The sequence below is a fragment of the Apteryx rowi genome, unplaced genomic scaffold, assembly GCF_003343035.1.
Source record: "Apteryx rowi isolate R43461 unplaced genomic scaffold, aptRow1 scaffold_646, whole genome shotgun sequence".
NCBI lineage: Eukaryota > Metazoa > Chordata > Aves > Apterygiformes > Apterygidae > Apteryx > Apteryx rowi.
Window position 1 is genome coordinate 234563 of NW_020450923.1, and position 27313 is coordinate 261875.

At 40.7% G+C, this 27313-nt stretch overlaps 1 protein-coding gene across 1 annotated transcript in view; it reads left to right on the forward strand.

Moving 5' to 3' along the window:
- Window positions 1-27255, forward strand: part of EPB41L4B (erythrocyte membrane protein band 4.1 like 4B) — a 180152-nt gene extending 152897 nt beyond the window's left edge. Inside the window, exons 22-25 of the mRNA XM_026084544.1 lie at window positions 284-361; window positions 21394-21462; window positions 25059-25222; window positions 26555-27255. Of these exons, the coding sequence (XP_025940329.1) occupies window positions 284-361; window positions 21394-21462; window positions 25059-25222; window positions 26555-26624 (381 nt within the window). The 3' untranslated portion in view covers window positions 26625-27255. The remainder of the gene's footprint in view (window positions 1-283; window positions 362-21393; window positions 21463-25058; window positions 25223-26554) is intronic.
- The last annotated feature ends 58 nt before the right edge of the window (window positions 27256-27313 follow it).

Sequence of the window (27313 nt, forward strand, 5' to 3'; positions counted from 1 at the left end):
ACCAGTAGTGTAAGTGCAGCAGCCAGGAAGTATTCAGAGCCTGCTCCAAAGCACAACTAAAATCAATAGTAGTCTTTTAATCAACTTTAGGGGGCTGTGGACCAGGATTAAATTAATATTTACCTTGACTGCAAAGGTGAATAATTTTGTTGTCTGTCTCTCCTGAGTAGCTGTGTTTAAAAAATGTGTGAAATTTGAACTCCATTTGGCAATCTGTGCTTTAAGGAATTAAAAAAGACACAAAAGCTGTTTATTCAACACTGGGTTTCTTCTTTGCCCTTAGAGTTCCACAGATGCTGGAAGTACATTTGCTTTGGAGCCAGGCGACCTCCTGATGGATTTCACAGAGGCCACACCTATGGTAAATAATTTCAGTTTGCAACCAGGAAAATATAAATGTTTTCAATGATTTATCTGCAGCTAGAATGAATGGGTTATTATGCAGCGTGTTGGATAGTGCAAAGGAATAAAGAAAGTTCACCTTGATATTCAGGGGTCCTGAGCACCCATCAAACTCAGCTCAGCATCTCTGAAAATCAATGCACATGAAAAATTATTAGGCTGGGATTTTGAATGCAATTTTGTATTCTCAGATGACTTTACTTCTCATTTCTCTCTCCTACCTGAATATCTTTACACCTTGCTGCACTGGTTTCACCAACCGCTTCTGCCCCTTTAATGTAGATTCCTAATGCAGTAATAGATTTGCTTTTGGGAGTTGTCTGGAAAGTCCCTTCTTCCCCCCACAAGTTTTGTTCAATTGGCCTCACCCAATAGCCAACCCGAAGCCGTGTATCTGCACTTTCATGTTTCATTAGCAGAGTGCCTCGCTTCAGTTTAAGGCAAAAATAGTCTGTAACATGTTGATTATTAACTTCTTTTTTTAGAAGTACATAATTTATGGGTTTGCTCAAAAGCAGAGGAGAAATGCTAGTCCCACTGAGGTCAAAGTACCTCTTGATTTCGGTGATCTCAGGCTATCATCTCAGATTTCCAGTGGATTATTTGAAGGATCACAGTATGATCCTGAACTTTCTCCAAGTCATCCTGCATCACAAATAGCTCAAATGCCAGATAGCGCCCTGCTGTCAAAAGCCGTTTTTGCTGTCTTCTAGGAACTGTGTTTAAAACAAATAAAACATGCAACAGAGAGAGTGCTGCATTTTTGGTACAGATGTTTTAGTATTAAAGCACTTTGGTTCTGGGCACCGCTTTCATTGCATGATTGGATTCTGGCTTACAGTACTGGAAAGGCGTTGTGGGGATGTGCCTCTTACTTCGGAGACAGTATGGTCCCAGTCAGTAACTAACTGTGCATGTCCTATCACCGCCAGATGGGTGACATGGCTTCTCCGGCAAGTCTGATGAAACAAAGGCAGCTGTAACAGTATCCTCCCTGTTACAGCCTTAGCCTTCCTAGTCTCCCCTTGGCTTTCTCACAGTGCAGGTGCAGATGGGACATGACTATTCAGCTGTGGCTTTTTGGCTCCTGAGGCAGATGGAGGCATGCGCCCAGAGCACAGCCTGGGAGGCTGAGAAAGCCAGGGGTCGGTGCTTTGGTCCCTGGGCATGGCTATGCCACGGGCTGGCCTCAGCACACACAGGTCAGGTCCAGAAACAAAAAAAAGGGTTTCCTCCTGGAAATCTAATAACAGACTATCTCTGTGGAGCCCAGGAGGCTCATCTTTTCGATGAGCTCAATTTCCGTGGAAACCTGGTCTTTAGATTTTGATTGTTAGTTGGCATGCTAGGCCATGCTTATTAGGAAAGTGCTCAGTATTCTTGGCACATTCCCAGCAAGTCCTGGGCTAGGAATGGACTGTGGTGTGGGAATGGGGTGTGCTACGCCTAAAGACCTGTTGCTGCAGAGTGAAAGACAGGTTTGGGGCAGGGCAGTAGACGTAGTAATTGCAGGAGCTAGTGATCACCTAGGACTGCTGCTGATATGCTGCAGTTTGGTGATGGACGCTTGTCCTAGAAGGACAAGTGTGAGACTCTTGGAGTCTTTGAGGGCACTTGATGGTGCTGCACCTGATGGTACTGCTAGTGCCTGCTCTGATGCCTGCCCCATCTGTTGGCTCTGCCCTTCAGCCTGGCACAGCTGAGCAATCCTTGCACCCCAAGGGTTTTTACAGTGCAGATGTTGAACCTCTGAACTGCAGCAACTGAAATGCAAGGGGCCTCCCAGCATCTGCTGGAGAACTGCTGCAGCACTGGCAGCTCTAGTAGAAGTGCACTGCTTACTGCTGCTGCCTCTACCGTGTAGGAGAGACAGGCCTGCTTTGGTGCCCAAAATACCTTTGCAAACTGAGAAGCATCTACTGGAATGGGAAGGTTTACCTGGGGTCTCTTTAAAGTGCTGGAGGATGAAACCCTCCAGTTCCAGAAAGTGAGAGAAAGAGAAGAAATGCAGTCCCTCCCTCCCGTACATTTCTAGGGGAAGAGGAAAATTAAAGGGAGCAAGAGAAAGAAAGTGCAGGATTTAAAGGTCTGCAGCCTTTGCCTGTAGTTTGGGTTGGCAAGACACGCACAGATTGAAATGTATAGATTATGTTGACCTTCTTGGTACTAATAACATGATTGTGGCTAAACTTTAAGTAATTATCCTTTAGAGTTTACTAGCATATTTCTTATTCTAAAAAGCAATACTACAGCAAGATTCATATTTTGCTGTAGTATTTTTGAAAATCAGTCATGGAGACTTTATCAGCTGATCTGCTCTAGGTTACATAGGTTTGTGTTTTGTTTCCATTTAATAGATGTCAGCGTTACAGTTTTCCTTTCTCAGCTGAGAATTTAGGCTTTTTTCCCTAAAATTTTACCCAGTCGTCCTTTTCCCTTCCCTACCCTACCATCTGCTGACATCATTTCTCATGCTGTATGTTCATAAATCAACCTCCCATAACTTTTTTGGTTTTGATAATTCAGAGAGCACGTACTGCACAGCATCAATCAACCCTTTCTGTTTTGTTTAACGTCTCCAAAGGTCAGCTTGTGCTCTAAAGAGCAGTTATTGTTTACAGACCTTTTCCTGCAGTTTTCACTGGCTGCAGGTTGCTTTCAGTTGAGTGATTGAAAGGTTTATCATAAGCAGGAGAGGCCCCAAACAAAAGCAAGCTAGGGGAAATATTTCATTTTGAACTACTCTGATTATGTAATAATTCTGTTGTGACAACATCTGCTGTCATTGGGGGGTCAAGATCATCTGCAGCTTAGCTTCGTGAAGTCAGTGATAGTGTGTTGGTTTTACCCACTACGATCTGGCCCTTGGGAAGTCGCTTGTTAATTGTACTCATATTTGTTTCATATTCAGTGACGTGTGATATCTAAAGGAGTTATTCATACTGCCTAATTTGGGGCATTTACCTGAGGTGACAGGGTTAGAAGTTTAGGTTTCCATATAGTTGGGGGATCCTGCAGAGGGACACTCAAACAGCTGGCTTCTCTTTGTCATCTCAACTAGAGAGACTAAGGCACCTAAGACATCTAAAATCAACTTTCTTTCTTCGGTGATGATATATGCTGCCATGCTTCCCCAGATCGCTTGAGAACTATTAATTTGAAGCTGTTTCTGACATCTTCCTCCCTTCTCTTCTGTAACATTGGTGGCAGAGAGTGATTAATAGTCCCTGACTCAGCTGCATGATCTTCACTGTTCGGCATCTAACTATTGATGCTTCTTGACGGCCTTGGGTTATATCCATGTTTTGGCTGCTGTTGCCCATACAGTGGAAGCTTTAATACATGCTGAGAGTTACAGTTAGAAATGGAGTTTACAAAATCACACTATTTCTTAAAAATGGAAGGATTAGTGAACGGACTGGATTAATAGAATTAATCCGGGCTGCTGCGCAGGGATCAGCCTTGAGGAGCCAGTGTGATGTATACAAGAGCTGACTGACCTCTAATGGTCACTTAGTCATCGATACTTAGACTGCCAATAACAGCAGGACAATTGCGAGGCAGACTGATTTTAGGAAATCATTTTGCAGGAGAAATAATGCATATTGAGTAATGAATGTTGCCTGGAAATGAAAGGTACTGTTTTCTGCGCTGCATTCCTCAAGCCGTATGGTTTATGGAATTTTTACCTTATGCAGGATTTTATCATTTTTCAAGTAAAGCCTACTATTAATTGATTACAAAGCATTATATGCTACCCTTAAAATCAATATAACGTGTACAGAAGAAAATCCCTATCTTTCTGTACCACTTCATTGTGACTTTAAGCACTGTACCTGGCTTGTATGTAAACAATATTCAATGCCTGATGCATTATATGTCTTAGAAAAGAACCGTGGTTTTTTTTGGAAAAAGACCGTGTTATATATGAAGAATTATAGCATCACATTATAAGCATCCCTACTGTCGTTTATTAAAACTAGTTTTATTACTGTAGTAGGCTCTTTCTGCCATCAAACTGCGTCTCTCTCTCTCTCCCTCTCACTCCTTTAGTGTTTCTAGCTTTTGTGGAACTGGAGAACAAAGCTTGAGCTTAAAGTTATTCTCTTTCAACTTTCAATCAGTATGATTTTTGACATGGATATGAATGTAGAGCTTTCTTGTTTAATTACAACGAGCTCAGTACTAAAACCCTGAATGAATATAACAGCTGCTGCACCATGCCGGCAAATATCTTCCTTACGAAGACAGAAAGGCAAAGTGTGCAAACTTCAGTTTGACCTAATGGTGTAGGATAAAATAAATAAGAATGGACAGTCTTATATACCAAATGTAGCTATTCCCAAACCTGGACTAAAATTTATAATGCAAGGTGCATGAGCTCAGACTAAATCCTGATCACATCTGAAGAGATATCAGAGAGCCCTGATTTATAGATGGCTATATACTTGGAAATTATACATGTTCTTATTTCATGCTCTAGGAAGTGAAGAAATTTCTAGAGCTTCATATGCCACCTACTGGTGGAAAACAGTAAGTAGAAAATTATTTGCCTTTTCCAAAGCTGGGGTCCAACATTTAAGGGGCATAAATTACGTGTATGATTATTTTAAAATGAGAAATAAAATAGTGTTGCTTTTTTAACTGAGGATTAAAATAGCCTTCAACATAAAATTAGATATTTTTACTTAGGATGAGTTGGGAACAAATATTTTTATTTCAGAAATAGTGTTACTAGTCCAGGCAATCCTGTTGATTGAATGTGATTGCACTGAGTCTGAAAGAGGATAGAATTGGATGTATTAACAGCTATTGTTTTGGAAACAAAAAGAAAGTAACCACTGTTAAAGGCTGCCGCTTCTAGAGTCCCCTGCTAACTTTGGGCCTCTCAACCCAAAGATGTTTGAAGTTCCTCAACACAGGTTGACCTGAGATCTAATTTATTTTGAAGAACATTTAGAAATAACAGAGTACTACTCTCCGGTTCTCAAAAACCGTTGGCTTGACTGTATTTGTCTGTGCCTTTCTGAGGGAAAAGAAATGCTCAGGTCTTTCATTTGGTTACAGTGAAAGACATGCAAAGGTGAAAGCAAAAGGTGATTCACTGTGTAGTGGCAGCCTTGCCACAAGGGGATGAAGATGCTGATGGAAATGACAGACAATCAGGACCTGATAAAAGGTCAAGTTAAAACTACTCCAAAACAACTGTAAATGAGCCGTAGGCAAACAGAGGTAGCTGTAAAAAAATATTCTAAGTACAACGAGTTTATTACTTTAATTTGATAAATAAGGAAAAAGAATACTATTTCCAGTGAATCATCAAGGGGATTGGAAGGAAAACTCAAAAAGAGGCAGAGGCTTGTGGCTGGATCACTTTTCCTTCTTCAATAATAATAGACATTTGAGCACAACAGCATCATGGCCCTGAGACTCCTGGACTCTAATGATTTTTGGACTAACCAGTGCAATTTATTTTAGCTCACTTCTTGCAGGCTTGAAAATTATTAAAGACCACAAAAGGTTACTACCACCTTGTACCTAACCTGACTCAACTCTGCCTTCTGAAGTCAGAGCTGCAGGTGTGGAGCTATATATTAATTCCAAGAATTTAGCCCAAGTACTCCTGTGGTCTGTTGTATAATGTAGAACAGTTCAAGTCACAAGAATCTGAAATATAAAGGGATGACTTGACTAATCACCCAGGTCAAAAGCCAGTCATCTTCAGGGGAAGTTGAGAAAATAAGTAGCTTGAGGGAAGCAATAAAACATCCTTGTAAACTCTCAATAGATAGTTTTTCAGTGGTAGCTAAGAAGAGGAAGGTGAGTAAAATATCTTCTCATTCCACTTCCCATTAGCATTTGTTACACTGATAAAGAAAAGATTTGATTTTTAGTTACTAAATTTTCATGACAATTTTGCAAGGTTGCAATAAGCCAAATAACGTAGTAGAGTGAGAAATGACTCCAGTATTTCTCGCTTTCATTTTTAAAGAGCTTTTCACTTACTGTACAAAAAAAAAAAAAAAATCCATAGAAGACAGGGAAACATATCAAACTTTAGTAGTTGCACAACCAGTCCTTTTGGCATCAAGTTTAAAAAAAAAGTGGCAATAATACAGTTCAAGACTAATATTTGGTAAGAACATTAAGTAGTAGATACCTACTATAACTGGCTAGAAGTATAGATGAAGTATTGCCACATGCCTAGAGGTCTCTGAAACGTTTTAGTCAGAGACAAATTTATAAATGCTTTACTTATTTGAACTACATACTGAAGATAAAATAGATAAAATAGGTCTTCTCAAAACACTTTGGAAAGCTGTGTAACATATTTCAAATGAGAAGCTTTCTACTTTTACATCTTCATAAAAAGAAAAGACTCTTAGTGTAAGGTGGAATGGAAGCAATAAAAATGCTATTTTCCTGGCCTGCCTCTCAATTACAATATTTGCCCATACAAATTGAGTAGTTTGCATGCAGTGGCCAATTAAGAGCAAAACAATTTGTGCAAATAAGCAGTTTCTCTGGGGCAGCTCAGCAGTTATATGTCCAGGTAAGAACCCAAACCAGCAAGCAACATGCTAAATGTGTGTTTACTTCCAGTTTCAAATTCATGCCCTTTAACTCCATATTAAACTAAGAAACAACAAAGAGCAGCTATTGCTAAAGCAAACAAACAATGCAAAAAACCTACAGCAACAGGTAATAAATCAACTTCCATAGGAACTCAAGGAATACTTAAAATTGAAATATTGATATTGCAGAGGACTTTTTTTTGCTGGCAGAAAAAGAGCATTTCATCTGCAGCCAGATAGAAACAACAATTTTAAGGGGTTCACTAAAGTGCTCAAATGGTAAAACTGAGTCTGAGACATTTAGCTGGGAGGCTGTAGGAGGCAAGTACTCAGTGCCACGTGCAGTGCAAGGCTACTGGGAGCACACAGTCAGACAAGCAACCTGATTCAAGCAAATGAAAATTATCTGGTCATCATTTTGGTTAGACAAAGCATGCTAATAAATAGAGAGGGGGGACATACCACATTTTAAAACAACCATGGCACTTGGTCAGCCAAAATAATGGGTGAATGCATTTTGATGCTTGACTTTCACACTCTCTAGGAGCTGCTTCTGATAGTCTGCACAAATAAAGCACTAAAATAGGATGTGTACATGGGGCTTTTTGGGTGGACTGCCAGTCTCATAAGCAGAATTTGTTGAATTACTGACATTCCAATAACTGAGCGTCTGGGAATGCAGTCAGGCTCAGAGACTGCATATTGGATCTTAGTTTAACATTCACTAATACATGTAAAATGCTTTGATTACTACCCAGCTATTTGAAGATTTGGTCCCATCCATCCATTATAAAAGGGCACACAGAATCAGTGAAGAAGCAGCATAAGCAAATGCTAAAATATGGACTGTAAGCATTTAGATTAACTTTCATTTTGCCTCTGTGTTAAGTGATTTAATTCATTGGCTCAATGGATGTTTATTTTCCCATTATCTGTACAGTGAGCACAGTAACATCTTACACATACTGTGTAAATGTGCCACAGATGAGTCAATATTTCCATTTTTTTTAACTAATTAAATGTGAATTCTGCAAGAAATAAAAAGATATAGAAGGCAAAATATGTTGCTGAATTTGCACCAGTGGACACTGTGATAAATTGGATAGGATGTGTACATGAGCAAGAGAAGGCACCAAAGAGAGGGGAAGGTGTTAAGTGGAAATATGTGATGCTGCACTGTGCCTACTCTGTATCTATTAATTCACTGCTTTTAAATACTGAATGATCTACTGGGTAACTTTTAGCAAACCTTGAGATGAAGATAAGAGTGGAATGTCAGAAGGTAGCTTGGATCTAAAAGACATGAGCTTTTCATTGCAGAGGTGATAACTGCCACATACAATTATTTCTAGTCATTTCTGTGCATTTTTAGATGCTGTTATAATTGTCCTCTGGCATTACTTGTGCCTGTCCCATGCCTGTAGAAATTATAAAATAGACAAAGGTATGTACATAAATCTGGTTTCTGCCAGATCCTGCAAAGAGAGCAGGTGCTGGAATTTGAAACCTTAGCTGGACTCCATAGCCAGCCTGCCACTTGTGGGGGACCACATCCAAAAAGACATTTACTCCTCCTTGGGTCTTCTACACCAGTGTACCTTCAGAGAGATAGAGTGAGAAAAATAGCTTGGAGAAGAGTGTTCCACAAGCAACATCCGCAAGAGGGTTGCCCTGTGGCATGATGGTTGTTTTGCACGTTTGGGAGGTGGTTTTGATGGGAGTTTACAAAGACCAGCCTGTGAAGCCGGAGGATGGAGGTTGCAGTGTCACGGCTGTGCCCACGGGTCTTTCCATAGATGTGTGCTGGGTGGTTTCACTTCTCCCAGCCTCCGCAGTGTAGCTGTGCCAGGAGCTGGATCAGCTCATTGATCCAGACAAAAATTAACCCACAAACAAAATGATTTAGCTTTGGGTCAAATCACCCGTGAAACCACGGGGAGAACATTCTTCTCCTGAGGGCTGGGGGAGTGATAAGGGACACTCATGAGTGGTACAGGTTTGGGAACAGTCTTCCAGATGAGATGAATGTGAATGTTGAACTAGTTTTAAAATGCAAAAATGATCAAATTATGACAGGGAGTCGAGGATTTAGTTATCGGCAATAACAGTGACGTGAGCCCAACTGACAGGCCAGATCCTAGGGAGACTGCTCCCAAACTGCCGGAGAGCTCTAAGGTGCCAAGCACCATAGACAGGGAGTGAAAGACTGTCTGTGGGCTTCCCTTTTAGTGTAGTTAGTGCAATACTGTCTTCAGTTCAGAGCTTTTCTAAGTGCTCCTGAAGTGACATAGGTCATTACCATTTCAGCAGTGGTTAGGCCAGAGCACTTGAGCTCTGACTTAACAGATTAAGTAGCTGGTGGAATTTCAAAAGCCTGTAATATATTGGCTGGCATCTACCCCCTGCTGCAAGCTGACAAGGTAAATCTTCAGCAGATCTTTTACAACCTGTGTATCTTTGTAAATAATGCTTGACATGATCAATCATGCTTTTGCTCAATATCATTTTTGTATTTCAAATTGTTGCAATTCAATTGTTACTTGTCAAGTAAATGTGTTTCATATATCCTTACCAGCAGTAAGCAGGTGTAACATCTGCCTAGGAGGAATAAAAGTGAGCAATAGATAGATGGGGCTTTTTAGACATAGAATTTGGATTAGCTGGCTGAGTCTCCTCCTTTTTCTTTCTTTTACTGTACAGTAATCTGTTGAATAGAAGAATCTTCATCTTCTGATATACTTGCTTGAAACTAGGTAGATCTTATGGTTGCTCTCAATGAGACAAGTATAGTGATAGAGCTATTACGTCTCAAAGGCTTTTGATAAAGGCATATTGACCACCTCTCCTTTGGCCTGAGAAATGCATAATTCCTTTTGCCTCAGCATCTGCAAAATTCATAATCTCTCTTCCTCTCTGTAATTAGTGACAATTGTATTTTGACTCCAGTGAGTAACTATTGTGTATGTGTTTTCTTTCCAACACACTAATGAAATAATATGTGCGTAATTCTAATTCACATTTTTCCAGTGTGATAGCAAGTGCGATGCTAACTGCTTGGCTTTGCTGTAGAATTTCAATTGAATGCCTCCAAGCTCCAACAGAAAATGAAAACATCTGCTTTTCAAGCTGCTTTTTGACTGGCGGGGTGACTCAGCTTGTAAAACCAGCAAAAAGAGCAAGTATTAGTAAACATTTTTTTTTTCTTTACCACTCAATTGAATAATTGGAACTGATAGGAAATTTTTTTTTTCCTTCCTGATTAAAGTAAAATCTCTTTGTCTATGTTCTCTTTCAAAAGTCTGTATTTTGGAAAACATCCTGAATCAAATATCAGAGAGTGGTAAGAAGGGTAGAGATAAATATCAGGTCAGTTTGAAATGTTTTCATTTTAGCACTTGTGAAGTGCTTCAGTTTCAACTCATGTTTTTTAATTCACTTCAATGAACTCACGTTTCCAAACAAAATGTTGTTTCTAATGCAGGCGCTGGAACCTTGTCTTAGATAATGCTGATGAAATCATTTTTAATTATTACTTAAGTTTGGAAAAAATCATATCGTCGTTGATTCTCTTCTAACACAGTCAGTTTGAATGAATAGGCATTTTCTGTGGAGAATTCCTGAGCAGTCCCAACAGCAGTCTCTTCTGAGGAACCATCAATGGTACCTAAGCAACCAACGACTTTCTTTCACTGGCTGTCTATTGATTTGTCCTCTGCCTTTTACAGTCATCACAACAAGGGGGAAAATCCCCTGCCCAGGAATATTAGCTATTTAAATGATTGTAGCACATTTATTAGCAAGCAAAAAGGAAACACAGAGACTCCATCATTGGCTTATGAGATTTACATCAGGAGAGATCTTTTGCTTTGTTTTTTGTAGAGTCTAGCACAGCAGTCTTACAGGAATGAGGATATGGCGAGGAATGGTGATAGTAGAAAAAGCTGATAAGTTGAACTGATAAATTTAAGTTTGCATAAATCTCAGTATGTTTGTGCAGTGCTAATTGCATGGTTTCTGCGTCTTGTCCCACATATTGTAAATCATAGCAAAAAAGTCTCATTTAATCATAAAAAGAGGAATGCAAGAGTTGCTTAATTCCAGCTAACCTATTGTCATGATAACTGTCTTGAAAGCCTACTGAACTCGGTAGAAGGGCTCCTTTTCTGTTCCGTACCCTTTTTATCACTTTCTGAGAAACAAAATGCTAAACTGTTTCTGTCTGAGGAAGAAAATTTCTACAGGGGTAGATGGCCTATATATCAAATTTAAGCCTTCTGACTAGAAAACAGCTCTTACAGACTCCTTAGAATTATTCCCTGGAACTTGCCTGCCAAACCATTGCTGTAGAGGGATTTGTTGCTTGTTTTATGGTATGACATTCATCTCATGTTCAACAGTCCAAGACTGAAATCCCCACTTGGAGGATCAGCCAGTGAGGTCAGGGAAGCGAACCTCTGCAAAACTTGTTTAGCAAGTTAATGTCATTTACTGTTCTTCTGCCAAAAAATTGGCTGTAACCTTGCAAGTGCTCTGATTCTGTGGAATGTCATGTGGTCACTTTTGGCAATGGGCTGGATATTAGCAAGATGCCATATAACAGGAGAGCCGCCTGGGCCATCTGGCACGCTTACCAAGGCATACACACATGCTCTGCTGAGAACCCTCTTGGCAAGGCTGGAGATGGGAAATTGCACGCCAAGTACGGTGGGCTTCTGACCACCTGAATTTGTGCACCATTTGGCAGTCTCATCTCATGTGGTATCCACAGCAAACTGTCAAAATCAATAACCGTGAAGCTCAGGTGCTGACATCCAGACAGATTCCATGTGTTTGCATCAATGGCTGATCTGCCCAGACTTCAGACAAAACTTGGTATCTTCAAAATGTTGATGGTCAGCAAAGCCTGTGTTTGTGTGTGCTTCTAAAGTAATTTTGCCCTTCAGATCTCTCCTTTCTTGCTGCTAGTGGCTTGGCAAGAAGGGTTGGAGAAACTGTGCTTTCTCCATCACCGAGAACAGGGGCAATTAGTGTTGATGAAGGCTTTTCTCCACATCTACAGTATGCTTGAAGTGAGCATGTTCCTGCTTCAAGAACAGTGAGTTCCCATGTTCACAGAGAGCATATTTTGAAAGCAAGAGACACAGGATTACCAAAAAACAAAAAACAAAACAAAAAAAAAACCCAAACAAAAAACAAAACAAATCAAGAAAATAGGGTAGTCCAGGTCCTAACTCTCAGCTATTCTAGGGCTCCTGGGGAGAAAGGTAAAATCATTGCTTTACACCCCCTCTGTGTTCCCCATCTCTGAGGCTGGCAGGGCGGGCTTCTGCTCCTTGTGCAATTTAGACTGGCTTCAAAGCTTTTCTGAATTGAACGAGTTTGCTATAATCTTCCCAGGGCCTATAACATCAGCAGAGCTTGCCAGAGGAAGGCGTATTTTGACCTCTCCATCACAAAATGGGTGGTGCTGGGAAGAGGCCTTGGAGGCAGCAGTGCTGGAAGTGTGCCTTGCAGGAAATGCCCAGCTCCTAGTTTGGCTCACCTGCTGCTGGGACAGGCTGGAAGTCACCGACTGGCAACCAGCAGCTGCCGGTGGCATTTTACTCGCAATGTATTTCTTTCCCTGAAGATGTGCCCCAACAGAGCTTGAGCGACAGGACAGTCATCATTTGGCCTCACTCCCATTTCCCTTTTCCGTCCTCATTCACTGCAGCGTGATCGTCTTCAGTCACTTTCAGAGATGTCTTTAATAATGGATCCCCTGCATCCTTTGCCCAATAAACGAAGTATGGGGAAGCAGATTTCTGCCTAAATGAAAAAGCAGCCTTCTGGCATTTCACATCGGTGCTTTTTCTGGGCCTGTACTTTTCCTCTCAGTCCAAAGGAGAAATTTCTGCTGTAATTAAGGATGGGTGAGAATGAGCTATGTGCTAATAGCCCTCATCGATTGAGATTATCCCTCAGCTGGGACTAATCTCTTTAGCTGTGGTGCATTCCTGAGTACAGTGTCTCAGACAGGGAGGCTGGCTGTTAAGGTAACGTCCCAATCTGTTCATGAAGGGATGGAAACAAGCCCAGAGAAAATGAAAAATACATTTACTTTGACTCTAGGCTGCTTTAATGAGGGGCTCAACAGACACAGAGGCATCTGATGAGCTTCATGGCACTGAACTGGCAGAGTATTAACATGCAAATGTTTGAATTTGTAAATGCACGTGCCTAACGAGCTGTTGTGTTTGGACACTTGCCCTGAGATTTTGCTTACAGAAAAGACAGAGCACCCCTTCTGCTGGCAATTTTAATGATTCCATAGCCAGCGGCATGAGGTTATGAATAAACAGGTTTTTACATGTAACATTTATCACAAAAGTTGTAGACAAGAGACAAGACTGAATTTGTTTGTGCATGAATCTTAAGCCAAACGCAACCTTGTTCCTTACAGACTTTTAGATTCTGATCAAGTTGATCTCACTGGTAGGATCAAGTGGTTGTGTATTCACTGCATGTAAAGAAGCAGGGCTCTGTTTCCAGGATTCATGTTAGAAAGGGTGATAAATATGGTCTGACCTATTATGATGGAGTCAGATTATGGTCATGTAGAGGTTTAATTCAGAGCAGACATCTGGAGTAGCAAGAGTTGCAGGCTACAGCACAGTGCAGCAGTCACCGCTCCTATATGTACTTCAGTGGGTCTGAGTCCATGAAGGGTCACAACATTTAGGCACATGTGTGGATTAAGGCTGCAGTAGTCACTGGGGCTAGTCACATGCTGAGGCTGAACATATGCTTAAGTTTGCTTTTGGATAGGGGTATAAAAGCAGTATACCAGATCATCATTTTAGCACTTTTCCTGTACCACCACTAACTTGATTCTGCATGCATTGTTCTTTTTCTGTAGAATAGGGAATGGTATAAACTCCTGGGGATTTTGACAGAGCTCAATAGCCCAGAAAAATAGGACAGCAAATTAATGTAAAGTAATTTTACTATCCTGACATCCAAGGAGACCAAGACTGGTTTGAGTTTCTGGACACTTAAGGTTTTTCGGGCAGCTCTTGATTTTATGCAAGCAGAGACCGCTTACAGTAGAAAGCCAAACTATTTGTTTGTGTTGGGCAAGGGTCAGGCAGTGCACTGTTTGCGTCAGTCTGTCATAACTTTCCAGTAAAGGAATGTGATCCCAGTGCTTTTGAAAAAGTGCATGTTTGTTACGCAGTTATTCATCAGCCTTTGTACAAACGTCCCTGAGTTTGAAGTCTCTGTGTTAATAAGGCATGGTGAGCTACCAGTTATTGGATGATGAGCAGTCAGTGTCTATGCTTAGAAATAATCAGATGTGGCTAGCAGTGAGTTTTCTTCTGATACAAAATGCATGTACAGTCTGCTGGCCATTTGCTGGCAGTTAGATTGTGAATATATGGCTTACCTGGGGCACTCTCATCTGTCAGGAATCACAGTACTCATTTCCTCCTCTTCGTGTTGTCCATCTTTAGTGACTTTCTTCTGTGACAACAGCCTCCATCTGCAGAAGATGCCACTTGATTTTCTTGGCTGTGCATGCAGTCTAGGCACCTGGCACGTGAACGCTGTTGATTTTGTCATTGGTAAAGACAAAGGGGAAAAAAAGGTAACTTTGCATTAGCTGTCCTAGCAATACAACTGATTTATTCTGCACCAGTGTTGGAGGAAAAATATACCCAGCCAATACACCTGCTGCTTTTTGTTTGTTTCATTTATGCGTTTTAAACAAAGACCAAGCAAGTGCCACAATCCTTAGTCTGTATTTTAGCCAACGCATCAGGACTGTGACATCATTTTGCCTTGCCACATTTTCTTGAGGGGATGATGACTGGGCTGACAGTCCATGCTGAGGTTATGTCCCACTTAAACTTGCTCGCCTTCATGGCATCAGCGAAATAAAATCCTGAAGACTGTGAGAGCATGGCCACTGACTTGGTTTTATCACATCTGAATTGTCCCTACTGTGTATTCTTTTGAAGAGTGAAATGTCTTCTCCTAAACAGTCTCAAGGCAAAGTTACATTGTAAACCTGAGCCAGGAAATGTGTTCCTTTCTGATGTGCTGTGCAGATGCTGTGCTGACTTAGCGACAGTGTTATTACCCCACAAATGCCTCTGGAATCGCTTTGCTAGCTACATATCTACACCCATAACTACAATCCTTAGGGCAAAGATCAACAGGGCAGCATAACAGGGGTACTAGCATCAATATGATTTGCAAAGCTGCCCTTGCAAATTAGTATAAAAGTTGGCATGAAGATTCAGGGTTTTATCCTAGGTGTTTTAACCACTGTGTTTAGGAGCCACTGCTTGCAAACAGTGTATGGCTTATACTGTAGCCATGAACTACTATACATTAAGTATCTGTTTCATGCTATGGCTGCAGCAAAGCCAAACTTCAGCAGAGGCTTGCACATTGCCCCAGTGAACTCCCTTGAACACCCATTTGCAACCAAAGATCGCTGCAGCACAGCCAAGGAGCCACATAGCCATCTTCTGATACTGCCTCTGTGTTAAGAAGAGGTGTGCTCAGTGACTCTGAGATGGAGGGGAATGTCTGATGGAGAGGAGCATATTAGTCCTATCACACAAGTGAGACCTCAGAAGTGTGGTGTATGCTGCTGGGTGTGCTCTGAGACAGATGGACTTTGACTGGAGCAAGGCCAGAGAAGGGCTGGAGTACTGAGGAGAGCAAAGCAACGGCAAGCTCATTATCTGAGAGGAGTCTAAGGGAGCCTGGCTTAGCAAGGACACTGGTGGACACCTCTGTGGACTGAACGTGGCTCTCAAGAGGGAGCTTTCTCAGTTTACCAAAAGGAGTTATGTGGTTCCTGTGGGAAGGGGGACTCTTTATTGTAGTCCCTCATTCCTGTGGAAACCTGGGCCAAACTGATAAGCCAGATGAGTCAAACAGTTGGATTCACTGACGCTGGTGTTTAGGTGTCAATGAGTGTTGTTTTAAGTGTTTCCTTGAACTCCAGTTCCTGCCAGTTTTTTGGGAGATGAGCGAGGGAGACCTGAAGATCAGACAGATCTAGGAGGGACATTTCACTACGTTATCTCCACACAGGGAATGGCAGTAGGCTGGGCAATTCTGTACAAACAGTATTTACCCGGCTTGGCAGCTAGCACAGAAACGCATCCTCTTCAAGAACTTCACAGTTGGTGCCTTAGGGTGTTTTCAATGATACGTTTCTGCAAAACTGCCACTTTCTTGTGCATGCGACTTAAAACTGTCTGCTGACACTGACATATTGATACTGTTTCAACAAGTGGAAAGAATCCTGTGTTCCTCGAAAAGAAGATAACCTGGGATGCAGTGCACATGGGTTCACACCAAGTTTGGTTCATCAGGGCGTTCGGGTCACACAGCCTTTTCCAAGTCTGAGAGAGCCAATGGTAGTTGCTAGTAGTGCTAATTTATGTCTCCATCCTGTTACAAGTTTGTTGACCTGCACTGCTTTGGTCTGGTTTTGCCTCAAGCATCCAGAAAGTGCTTATGCATGCCTACCTGTCACATCACTTTGTTGCCACACATGAAGGGAGTGAACTGGGGTTGGCTTCACCTAAATGATCACTGGAGCCAGGAACTGCTTCCCCTTAAAATAATTTTGTGGCCATTGGAATATTGCATGGTGGAAAAGACCAGATACTCTTTGTTTTTACATTTCCATCCACTGAAACTGTATGATGGCCAAGACTTTTAGTGAAAAATTGCAGAGGACAAAACCCAATCACTAGTTTTGGAAAGCAGGTCTAATGGATAATTCATATGAAGTCATACCGCACATCAAGACTGGGAAATGCTGATACAGTGTAGTCCAGTAGTTTAGGATGCTGAACTTTTCTAGTTTGACCTGTAGAAACAAGTCTCTGTCCTGTGTGGATGTGACAATATTCAACTTAAAGCGTGTATTTTTAATTAAAGCACCATAGAATATTCCTCTGGCTATATGTGTATACCGAGAGCTGTGTTTATAAAGAACATTATGGCAGGGCAGTGGACATACTGGGTACCCAGTTTTTTCCTATACTTTTAAGTGTAGGCAAACATATCAGAAATAAGCCCATTGCTCCTGAAAGTGGAAATTTTGTCACAGCCAGGACATTTGTAATATTCCCTTCTGATAGAAATACCAAAAATAGCTAATTTCATCCCAATTAGCACATTCCAGCTATTGACTCATTTTCCACAAGTCTCCTGCTGCTTTTATTTCAGGTGGGAATACTCATTTTTGGCTTCTCCCCACTTCTGCTTTATGAGAACATAACAGTTTTTTTCTCCTACCCATCTAAAAGATGTTTCAAGAAAGTTAAATCCTTTGTACTGAGATTTTAAATTCTATTCAAAAGAACTTTTTGCACAAATGCAAAGAAAAAGGGAAGACTTCTCCTGTCGTCCTCTTTTTTCCTTCACCTTCCTTCATTCTTCCTTACAGTATAAACAGCGAGGAAAATTAGTGCTGTTAATTCTTTCTGGTTGTGGCAAAGATACCTGCAAAATACGTTACCCCAAGAGGCAGCTAATAATGCAACAAGAATCTTTACATACTAGCAGAAAATTATCCATAGGGGAATAACAGTTCACTCATTTTCCCACAAAAGCAATGTGGCTATTTTGCTATATGGAATGTTTTCAGATTATTTGATTATTCTCCTTAAAGATTACTAGACTACTAGACTTCTCCTGAGACTGTGCTAATCGGTTCGATATTATTCTTCTTTCCTTTTTTTTTCTTTTTGTTAAGAGCCAAGGGTTCTTTCAAGTGTAGTAAATTCTCAGCTTGCCAAGCTAAATATTCTAGATGAGGATATAGATAGTTCTGCTATGGTAATGCACTCTGACCTTTCAAGCAAGGAGCGTCTGAGGTTGAGAAACAAGTCATCGGTGTGTGAGATGAGCGGCTGGAACGCAGGACACGCTCGCTCCACTTTCACCGCTGCAACGTGACAGCTATCTATGGGACCTGCTTTAGAGCATGTTTTACAGTTGTGACCTAGGCTGCAAGACTATTTTCTCTCCTGCAGAGAGAGCAACTGTCCTTAAAATCATGTTTCACACTTAAGAGCCTATCTATGCTGTTAGCCAGAGCCCAGCTCTGTCCTCTTGTTGCTGTCCAGCACACAGAGCTGCCCACTTCCTCTTCCCCCACCTTCATCGCCTCATACTCTTAATCCCAGGTGAAGCCTGGAAACTGCTGAAGGTCTTCAAGGTTGGAGGAGCAGTAGCTTTCCTGGAAGCAGTGGAGATGGCTTTGCTCTTCTTCCTTTTTCAATCTCCAGGTGACATCTTTCAACACACACTGCTGCAACAGAGTCAACAACCAGGAAAAGTTTAGACTATTTTCTGCCGTATGAGTCAGGTGAAATGTAAAAGTTATGGCATGGTCTTTTTCTAGAGCATGGAGAGAGGCACTGTGTTGCGTGGGGAGGGTGCAACATTAAGGTCTAGCGTCCTGTTCTGATCAGGGAGTTGTTTTGCTTTCTGAGCTACTCTGAGAGTTTTGACTCCAAATAATAAATTCAACCCCAAGACAAGGGTCAGAAAAAGTCTCACACATGATGCTGATTTTCTTGTGTGGTGGGGTGGGAAAGTGCAGGGGATTTTTCCTCCTCCCAGGTGCTGGCAACTGCTGCTGTGGTCAGCGTGCTGCCAGATTGATGGATGTGCAGAACAGAGAAGTCAAAGTATTTTCCTGGGTAACAAGGTCATTCAGATTTCCATATACAGTATCACATAAGCCAGTTGCTTAACTGCTGCTTTCCATGTTACTGTCCTCATCCTACATATCCTCAGTTTGAAAAGTGTTCTCAGATATGTGGATTTTTGTGCTACTGTGTGAATTAGGACATTGTACCTATTTCGCAGCCGAAAGAACCAAACTATTAATAGATGAGCACCTCTCGCCAATGCCAAGGAGACAACAGTAGTGTTATCTCTTTGCTCCGCGTGTGGGAGCTGGCAGCAGCATTCTTAGCAAGGCCCTGGCAAGGCAAACCAATAACCTGTGTTCTGCCCTTTGAGTAATGCCAGCCTCTGCTCAGAAGGAAAAAAAGATGAGAAAAAGAAAGAATAAACCCTAAAAGCTGAGCAGAATTCTTTCTGTTTCTCATTCTTAAATCCTATGTTTTTCTCCTATTTTTTTTCCTGTGTTCCTTAATTTCTGCTTTCAGTTTCATTAAAATGCCGGAAATTGGTGGTTTAGAACCTACAGAGCCTTTTGTTTGTTGGGATTGTCTTTTTTCTGAGATTAAATAAGTACAACTCCCAAAGAGAGGCATTTGTGCTGAGAACTAAACCAGATTAACTGCTTTTTGCTGCGTTTGGTATGTAGGCTGTTTTCAACCACATCCGCAGATTGCAGTAGCTGATTTTGCGAGAGAGTATTCGGCATTGCTGTGTGCCTCAGCGCATGATCGGGGCCAGCTTTCCTTATGTGCCTCTGGTCTCAACTCTCAGTGGGCTCTTGAATATCATTCTGCTTCATTTCTGCTTTCTGCATTCAGTAATTCTGCTTCACTTCCTTAATTAGGTCAACCTGCAAAATTAGAGGGATTTTTGGTGTAGCATATCGAACTGCATATGAGCAACCAAATTCACATCTCTGTGTTTGCTTTGCCTTTGGCTAAAGGATTGTGATTATAATAGAGCACACTTGTATTTTATTCTCTGATATTGTACTGTAAACCCTGCATAACCTGAGAATGGCAACTTGGGCTCCTGGGTATTTACTGCCTCTCAAAAGAGCAAGACACACTATAGCTGTCCATGTTTTGTACTGACAGATTTGGCTCTGAGTAGGACATAATGTAACAAACTTGCTAGGACCTCCTGCTTGTATCTAATGAGTAGGTTCAATTAGCAGTATAGTGTGTATATATATATATATATATATACACACACATTTTGCTAACAGACGTGAATATAGGACTATAAAAGAAGTGTGAAATTTTCTTTAATATGTTTACCTAGAAATCTGTGATTTAAAAGAGTTGCTCCCTTGCACAGTTGTTTGTTCTTTTGCACCTATGTAACCAACCTGCAGCCACCTCTGTTCTGCTAAGAAGGTACTGACATGCTCAGCTGCATTTTTGCCATTCCTGCTTCTCAGGGTAAGAAGCCTGACTGTTAATTCCCAGATCAGTTCCACACATTTGCAGAAGTTGGCCTGCAGACGGCTGTTAATTTCCCTTGGCATCTTTCAAAGGCAAATATGTTTCTGTTGTTTTGTTTACAAAATAAACACTATACATTTACTTAATTATATTTGACCTCATAATTTCAGGTGTTGCTTTGGCCTACAATGTGTCAGGATCTTGGGGGCAGTTTTGTGCATTATTAAGCAAAAGTTATATAGCTATAGTTAGTGAATTCTGTTTGAAGCCATGCATAATAAACAAATGCACAGCAGCTTCTGTAATAAAGTGAAAAACACACCTTTACAGTGGAATGTGTGTTTTCCAAGTGGGAAGCATGAAGTGCAGTTCAAAATTGATACCCTTATTTGATATTTTGTCCTCTCTCTGAATGAATGATTGAATGTCTGCATTCTAGAGAGGAAAATCATGAAAAATGTATCATTCACTATGAAAAGAGGCAGCGATTGTTGCTGCCTTTTCTATTTCTTTTATCTCACTTCATGTCTGAAATTATTTTAAGGGCAGAAGTGCTTTCCAGCAAGGCTTGGTGGCACCAATGATAAGATGTTCTGGACTGAGCCCTGGGAGATGTCAGGCTTCTCAGCACAAGGGCACGCTGCTCTCTAACCTGGCAGCTCCAGGCTCCTTTAATTAAAACCTCCCGAGATAATCCTTTATCTACAGTCCACCACTTGATACAGGCGTACTCACCATTCCTATTAGCTGCCTGAAACAAACAGTTGTTTGTGCTTTTTTTTTTTATATAGGGTTTTATTTCAATCCCATCTTATGTGATGTTTTGTCCTTGGCAGCAACCGTGTAACTGAAAATTTGGAAGTCTGAAATACATAAAGCACAAGTTCTTTAGCTGAAGTTCCTGCACTGCATAAGTTGCTCCTGCACTTTATATTACCTATTCTAAAATGTACAGTGTTCACTGAAGGCAACACGTAATGACTCAATGACTGTTTACAGATTTGGAAGATATATTGCATGCAATCAGCTCAGAATCTGCACAACAGATTTAATTACATGGGTAAAATTAATTTATCAAGTCTTCCTATTTATCCTTTGACTATTCACCATCTGGTTGCTGTATGCGTTTTTGGAGGGGTCTTTTTTGGTCTGGTCCAAGCACTGCCGAACCATTCTAATTTGTTGGATGTGTCACTGTAGTTGCAATGCTTTGCTGCTTTTTTTTTCTTTTCCATTTTTATGCTCTGAAAGTAACATCTTTTTCTTTATCTTTTTTAAAGATAAAGACATTCCCTGCTGATACATCTAATCCTTTTTTCGATCCTTTTACAACAGTACCACAGTTTTCTGTAAGTAGAACATGCAACTAAAGAACTGTGTATTTAACACAATTCCAAGTGATTTTTTTTTTAACGGTGTCAGAAAGTTATGCTTTAAAGAGTCCTCAAAAAGATACATTCCAAGTAGGATTTAGGGTGCAAATCTGTTACATATTCCCATTGTACAAATCAATTAATTTGCCTGCATTCAGACGTTGCTGCTTACTAGACAGGGGACTAAGAGTCAAGACTGACTGTTAATGTAGTCAGGCCCAAAATGGTGTTCAGTTCAGCTGTGTAGGGGACACTTGTGAAGCTCCACAGAGTCTTTCCAACGGAGCAGCAAGGGAGCGGGGAGGACTTAGTCCTTTGTCTAACAACTGCCTGACATCCTGCCAGAAACTGCCTGTTGTGCCATCACAAAAAGGGCCTGATTTTCATTGAAATCACATCTGAATTTTAAGGAAGAATTTTAGTTACTGTGTTGATGACTACAGTGGCATCCTTGTATAATTCCCATGTTTACCTAATAATCTGAATCAAACATTGGAGTTCAGTTCTTGTTAAACTTTCACAGAAGTGGGACTCTGGCTGTAGCCCTCTCTGTCCTTTCCAACATGAGAAGTGATTCTGTCCTACAAGAAACATTCTTTGATTATAATTATAAACCACAGTAGCTAATTTATAGTTCTTAAATTACATTCACAAAATGAAGCAATTCAGACTTTAACCTTAACTTTTACTGGTAGCAACAATCTGTTTTTCTGGCATATAATCAGAGATAARTAACTCCAGTCCCTGTTGGGACATGTACAATGACTGTCTGCCCTTAATTAATTAAAGAAAGAGGCTTTTCTTTCACAATAAACCTGATCATCTTGATGTATGATCTAAATGTTTTTCTCCAAATATGTATTGTAAAGCCAGAGTTAGTTAGGCTCTTAATGCTGTGTCAGTGCCAGTGTTGAGCCCTAATTAGATGTATTAAAAAATATATGGGAATATGTCACAGAAACTTTTCAGTAAGTCATCCAAGTTTGGATAGTACCATTGTGGTGAAAGCTCAACCAATGTTACAACATTTATGTCCTTCATAGCCTACTTTACAGTAAGCAAAAAGATATGCACAGAATAATTTCCAACTAATTAGTAGTGATTGTCAGAAAATTATTTTTCTGCCTATGACAGTTATGATGAAAGCAAAATTTAGGAAGGCTATATAAGAAATTTTTTTAATTGGGGATCCATAAAACTTTGAAATATAAACAGAAGCCAGATATGATACCCCACAAATATTTCCATCTAGTGAAAAAAGGCTTTGTTTCATGGCAAATTCAAATGTTGGGATTTTGTGTATGCTCCGTCAGGGGAAGAAAAGCAAAGTTTGTTAAGCGGTTATATAAAGTTATATAAAGGACTAGTCTTTCCAAAATCCTCTTTTCTCCACATAGACCCCTGTTTCCCTGAGGAAGGGAGAGTAGGGAAATCCAGATCACAAATATTTAAAATACCATTACAATAAAAAACAAATGGTGTGTGTGGTCCATGATATAATTTCATATATTCCTTTAAGTGAGTTATATACAAATGCCTTTAGTGAACCAGCAGCTACTGGAGGATTTTGTGAAGATGGGAGAACAATTAGGAAGGTAAATTACGCTGTGGTCCTGCTTCATGGTCCTCCATCCCAGCACGAAGGACAGTGCCTCTCCCCAGCAACGTTTCAGTTCACTTCAGTGTACAGGCTCCGTCAGGGGTTTGCAGACAGCTAAACTGCTGCCGGCTGCTGCATGGGAGAGCTCTAGGTCAAGGCTATAGGTCCTGCAGGCAGATCTAACTCTGAACCTTCTCCAGGCACATACAGTCCCATATGCTACAAACATTTGTGGCTCCTTTTCCTTGTTTTTTTTTTTGTTTGTTTCTTTGTTTTCCTTTTCTTTGCTTACCCTTCACATTTTCTTTGCTTGGAGCAAAACATTGAGATTTTATTAAGAGGAGAAAAAGTTATAAATGGTGAAGTTTTGAAGGCTTTACCTTCTGTATAAGGCTCCTAGTTTTGTGGTGTACATAAGGTTGTATTGATTTTATCAGAGAAAAAACTGCAGAACGTAGTTAATTAGAATAGTTAAAAGGAAAGTTCATGCCAGGAACCCCTCAGAACTGCAGAGATTTCTGTAAAGAAGCAGCAGGCTCAATGTCATATTCTCATCTGGTGTAAGTCACATAGATTTATTAAGTTAATGAAATTATATCTGTTTAGACCAGTTAAATATTTGGTCCAAACATTCTGTGCAAACAGATGCATATAAAAAGATGCTTTGGATATAGACAGCAGAACCATTATCTAGAGTAAACACACTTGAAGACACAGGGCAAATCTTGAGCAAGTGTAATTTGTCAGAGCTCTGTTGACTTAAGCAAGGCTGGGAGACTTGACATCAGCTTGCAGAGCAGTGCCACCTTCTCATGCAGTAAAATCAGAGCTGGCAGCGCTCAGAAACGGGAGATCCTATACGAGGAGCGCCAGGCTTACTTTCCGTGTAGCCTCTAAGGCTGAGTTTTAAACAAGAGAGAAGATTGAACAGGTTGCATTAGCCAGTGTTTACACAAATAATTGGCCAGGGTTGGAGAGGGAGAGTTCCTTTAGCTTGTTTTACATTTTCATTTGACTAATTTCATGAATGTATAGGAAATCCTTTTTCTTCAGAGGTTGGTTCAGAGCCTATGAGATGCTTTTAGTTAAAACATGAGCAGGAACATTTTAAGAAAAGCAACAATAGCCAAGCAAACCTAAAGCAGCCGTTCCTGCCTGGGCTCAAGCAATTCTCCCACTGATTAAACCAATTTGTTTATGTTTGTAGTGTTAATTCTATGTGGCTTGCAGAATTTGAGAAATAATTTAAAAAAAAGAAAAATAACTGCTATTCAAATTGCTGCATAAATATCACATGCTCCCTGATGATAGTGACTTTTCTTCCTCCCTGCTGTGAAGTCTGAACCACATTCAGAAGAAAAAGTGGTAAAGAATGAGGCTGATACCAGTATGAACCTGTCCTAATCGTGCTGAAACACTGGCAAACCGCAGCATTCTTCCCAGCTCAGGATCATGCATGCACCACAGGCATGAGCCACTGTGATTTGGCATTAGAAATAGTCCAGTGCCAAAAAGTAGATCAGGGCTATTTTATTTTCAGGGATCTTTCTGTTTGTCTTAAACCAGCACAGCCAGTATTGGCTTAACATTGCCTGTCATTAGAAAACTCTTTGGGTCAGCTCACTTTATTGCATTTAGAGGAAATGCAGTGATGATAAGTGGTGTTCTCCAGACGGGATACGTCTTATCATGGGAATGCTGTCAGACCTGCACATAGAGTTTGATCTCATGTAGTGCACGTTACAGTCAGACTTGTCACTTGGGCATGGCTGTTAAAGTGCTGTCAAAACAACTGGCTGCTCAGCATCTACAGGGGTTGCACTCGGCAACTGTAGCTACAGCCTCCAGCTTATTCTGTCTGTTAGTTGCTCTTACTGAGTGTTTGGCAATGAGCAGGATAATGAAAATAGGCAAGAGGAGCAGAAGCTAATCTACACTTTTTTCTTTTTGTGTCTGTATGCATTTTTTGTAGGCAGAATTTACAGACAGCAAATTACCATGTTGTGCCGTGCAGTCATCTCCTAAGATATCGCCGATGACTCCATCGCCCGTACTGAGATCTTTGGCAGAGACTTTGCCAACCCCAGCAGTGCAGACAGTATATCCATCACACAAACCTATTTCACTGGCAGACAGGTACTGTGCGGTTCTTTCACAGAAATGCTATGATGCTCTGTGCATTAAAGGAATCAGCTTGATTTCTCTTTTTCTACCATAATTGCAGTAGGAAAAAATTACTTTCTTTCTAAAGCGCTGTTTCCCCAGATGCCAAAACATTTTCAGTTGCTGTTTGGTGGGTAATCATGAGTAAAGTAAAGAAATATATCCATGCCTTATTTTTCTTCTGAGGGAAAATCTATCTTAATTAACTGCTGCAGCCAGCATTTTTTCTTTACTAAAGACCAAGTGTACCATCTCCCTGGCCGATGGCCTGGAGAGAAAAGGCTGTGCAGTTTTTCCTCAGGCAAGTCGTTTTCCTTGAACCACAAAGGTTTTCTTTTAATAATTGCTGTTGCAATTTGTCTTTTGAAATTAAATGTCTAGGGGGAAAAGCTGGGGTTGAGAAATATCTACTCTTCTAAATGAAAATCAGGCTCTGGTTTTCTTTCTTTTTTCCTTTTCTTTCTCTCTCTCTCTCTCTCTTTTTTTTTTTTTTTTTTTAAGTAATGTCAAGCTGCCGTTACATTTCATGTAGTTTCTTGGAGAAACAACAAGCCATCCCATCTTTCCACAGGCAGCCTGCATTCCCTTTTCTAGTCTTCCATCCTACTGGTTTTGCATGCTGGCTCCTTCTCTAGGATTTATTCAGAGCTGAATTTCCCAAGCTGATAATTTACTGAACAGAAATGAAGGAGGGGATATACTCAGTACTTTGGAGCACAAAAGTCCTAGGCTTACCTTGAAGTAAGAAGTATATATTGGGCAATGGGCTCCCAAACCCAGGTTGTTCCCGGCACGCCGAGCCTGCGGACTCTGGAGCAGTTCAGTCTGGCAGAGCCAGGAGTCTCAGGCTCTGCTTCCCTTACACCCATGCACACGTGAAGTAGGACTGCAGCAAACTCAGTATATACAGGTTTTCCCCAATATCAAACCACACTGAGGAGCAGAAAGCTGTATTGCCAATCTTTTGTGGCCTTATTTACTTTAGCTTTTCTTTTATTATTTATTTTTAGAGTCCTAGTCCAGCTTTCTTTAGAGTCAGTAGCCTTTAATGGGGATGAGATTAAAACATAAACTGTTTTGCCATGTGGGTCTTTTTACGTCCTTTTTTTCTTGCTTCTGTTCACTGTTCAAAAATATCAGATGATACCTGGTTTTGAATCAAACATCAGTCATCAGCCTTTTCACTGAGTCAAGCCTGACCTTTTCTCCCCTCCAGTGATATTCTCAAAATGTTAATTATTTTAAATTGAAATATGAGACTTATTGTTTTTCCCGTAATTGGTTGTTTGTGCATTAATTACACAGCGCTGAGACCCTGAGGCGTGAACTTGAGAGAGAGAAGATGATGAAAAGACTGCTGATGACCGAACTGTGAAATCCTTGCTTCTGCCAGACGGAGGAGGGATCGGGGCCTTTCACGTGCCTTCTGTCTGTTTACATTCCTCTGCTTCTGTGTACTTAGCATACTGCGTCAGGAAACCCTGCCATGTTCCTGGCTCGTCTGGATTCACCACCGCAGGTTAAAGTGAAGGCTCGGCGAGACTTTAACTCAAAGGAGTTCCTTTACTCATTTGCTGCTGGGAAAGAAACCGTCACTCCGTTATCTCTCCTGAGGTTTTATACTATTAATATGATTAATTTTGGGGTTGGTTTTGGTAAATCTAGGGCAAAATGGATCAGCAAGGAGCATACTGATTTCTATTGGGAAACACTGTTCTGTACATATGTTAATAACTGCACAGAGATTAATGTTATGCAGAATATTTTGATAGTAACATAGAAAATATGTCATTTTGTACAACTGAAAATTGCAATGAGCTACTGCTATTTGTTAAAGAATCATTTTTAAAGTGGAAGAATGGTTATTAAATCCTAACCCCAGGACTGTTAGTCTCCATAGAAAAATAAACAACTGTCTTATCAAATTTCTAACCTTAACCTTTACTCAGAGATATAAATAGCTGCAAGGGGGAAAGACACCCCTCTGTACAGATATACACCCCCAATGCTCCCTATAGTTTGTCATCGTGACCTAAACCTTAAACTAAATCTTACTTGTATTTC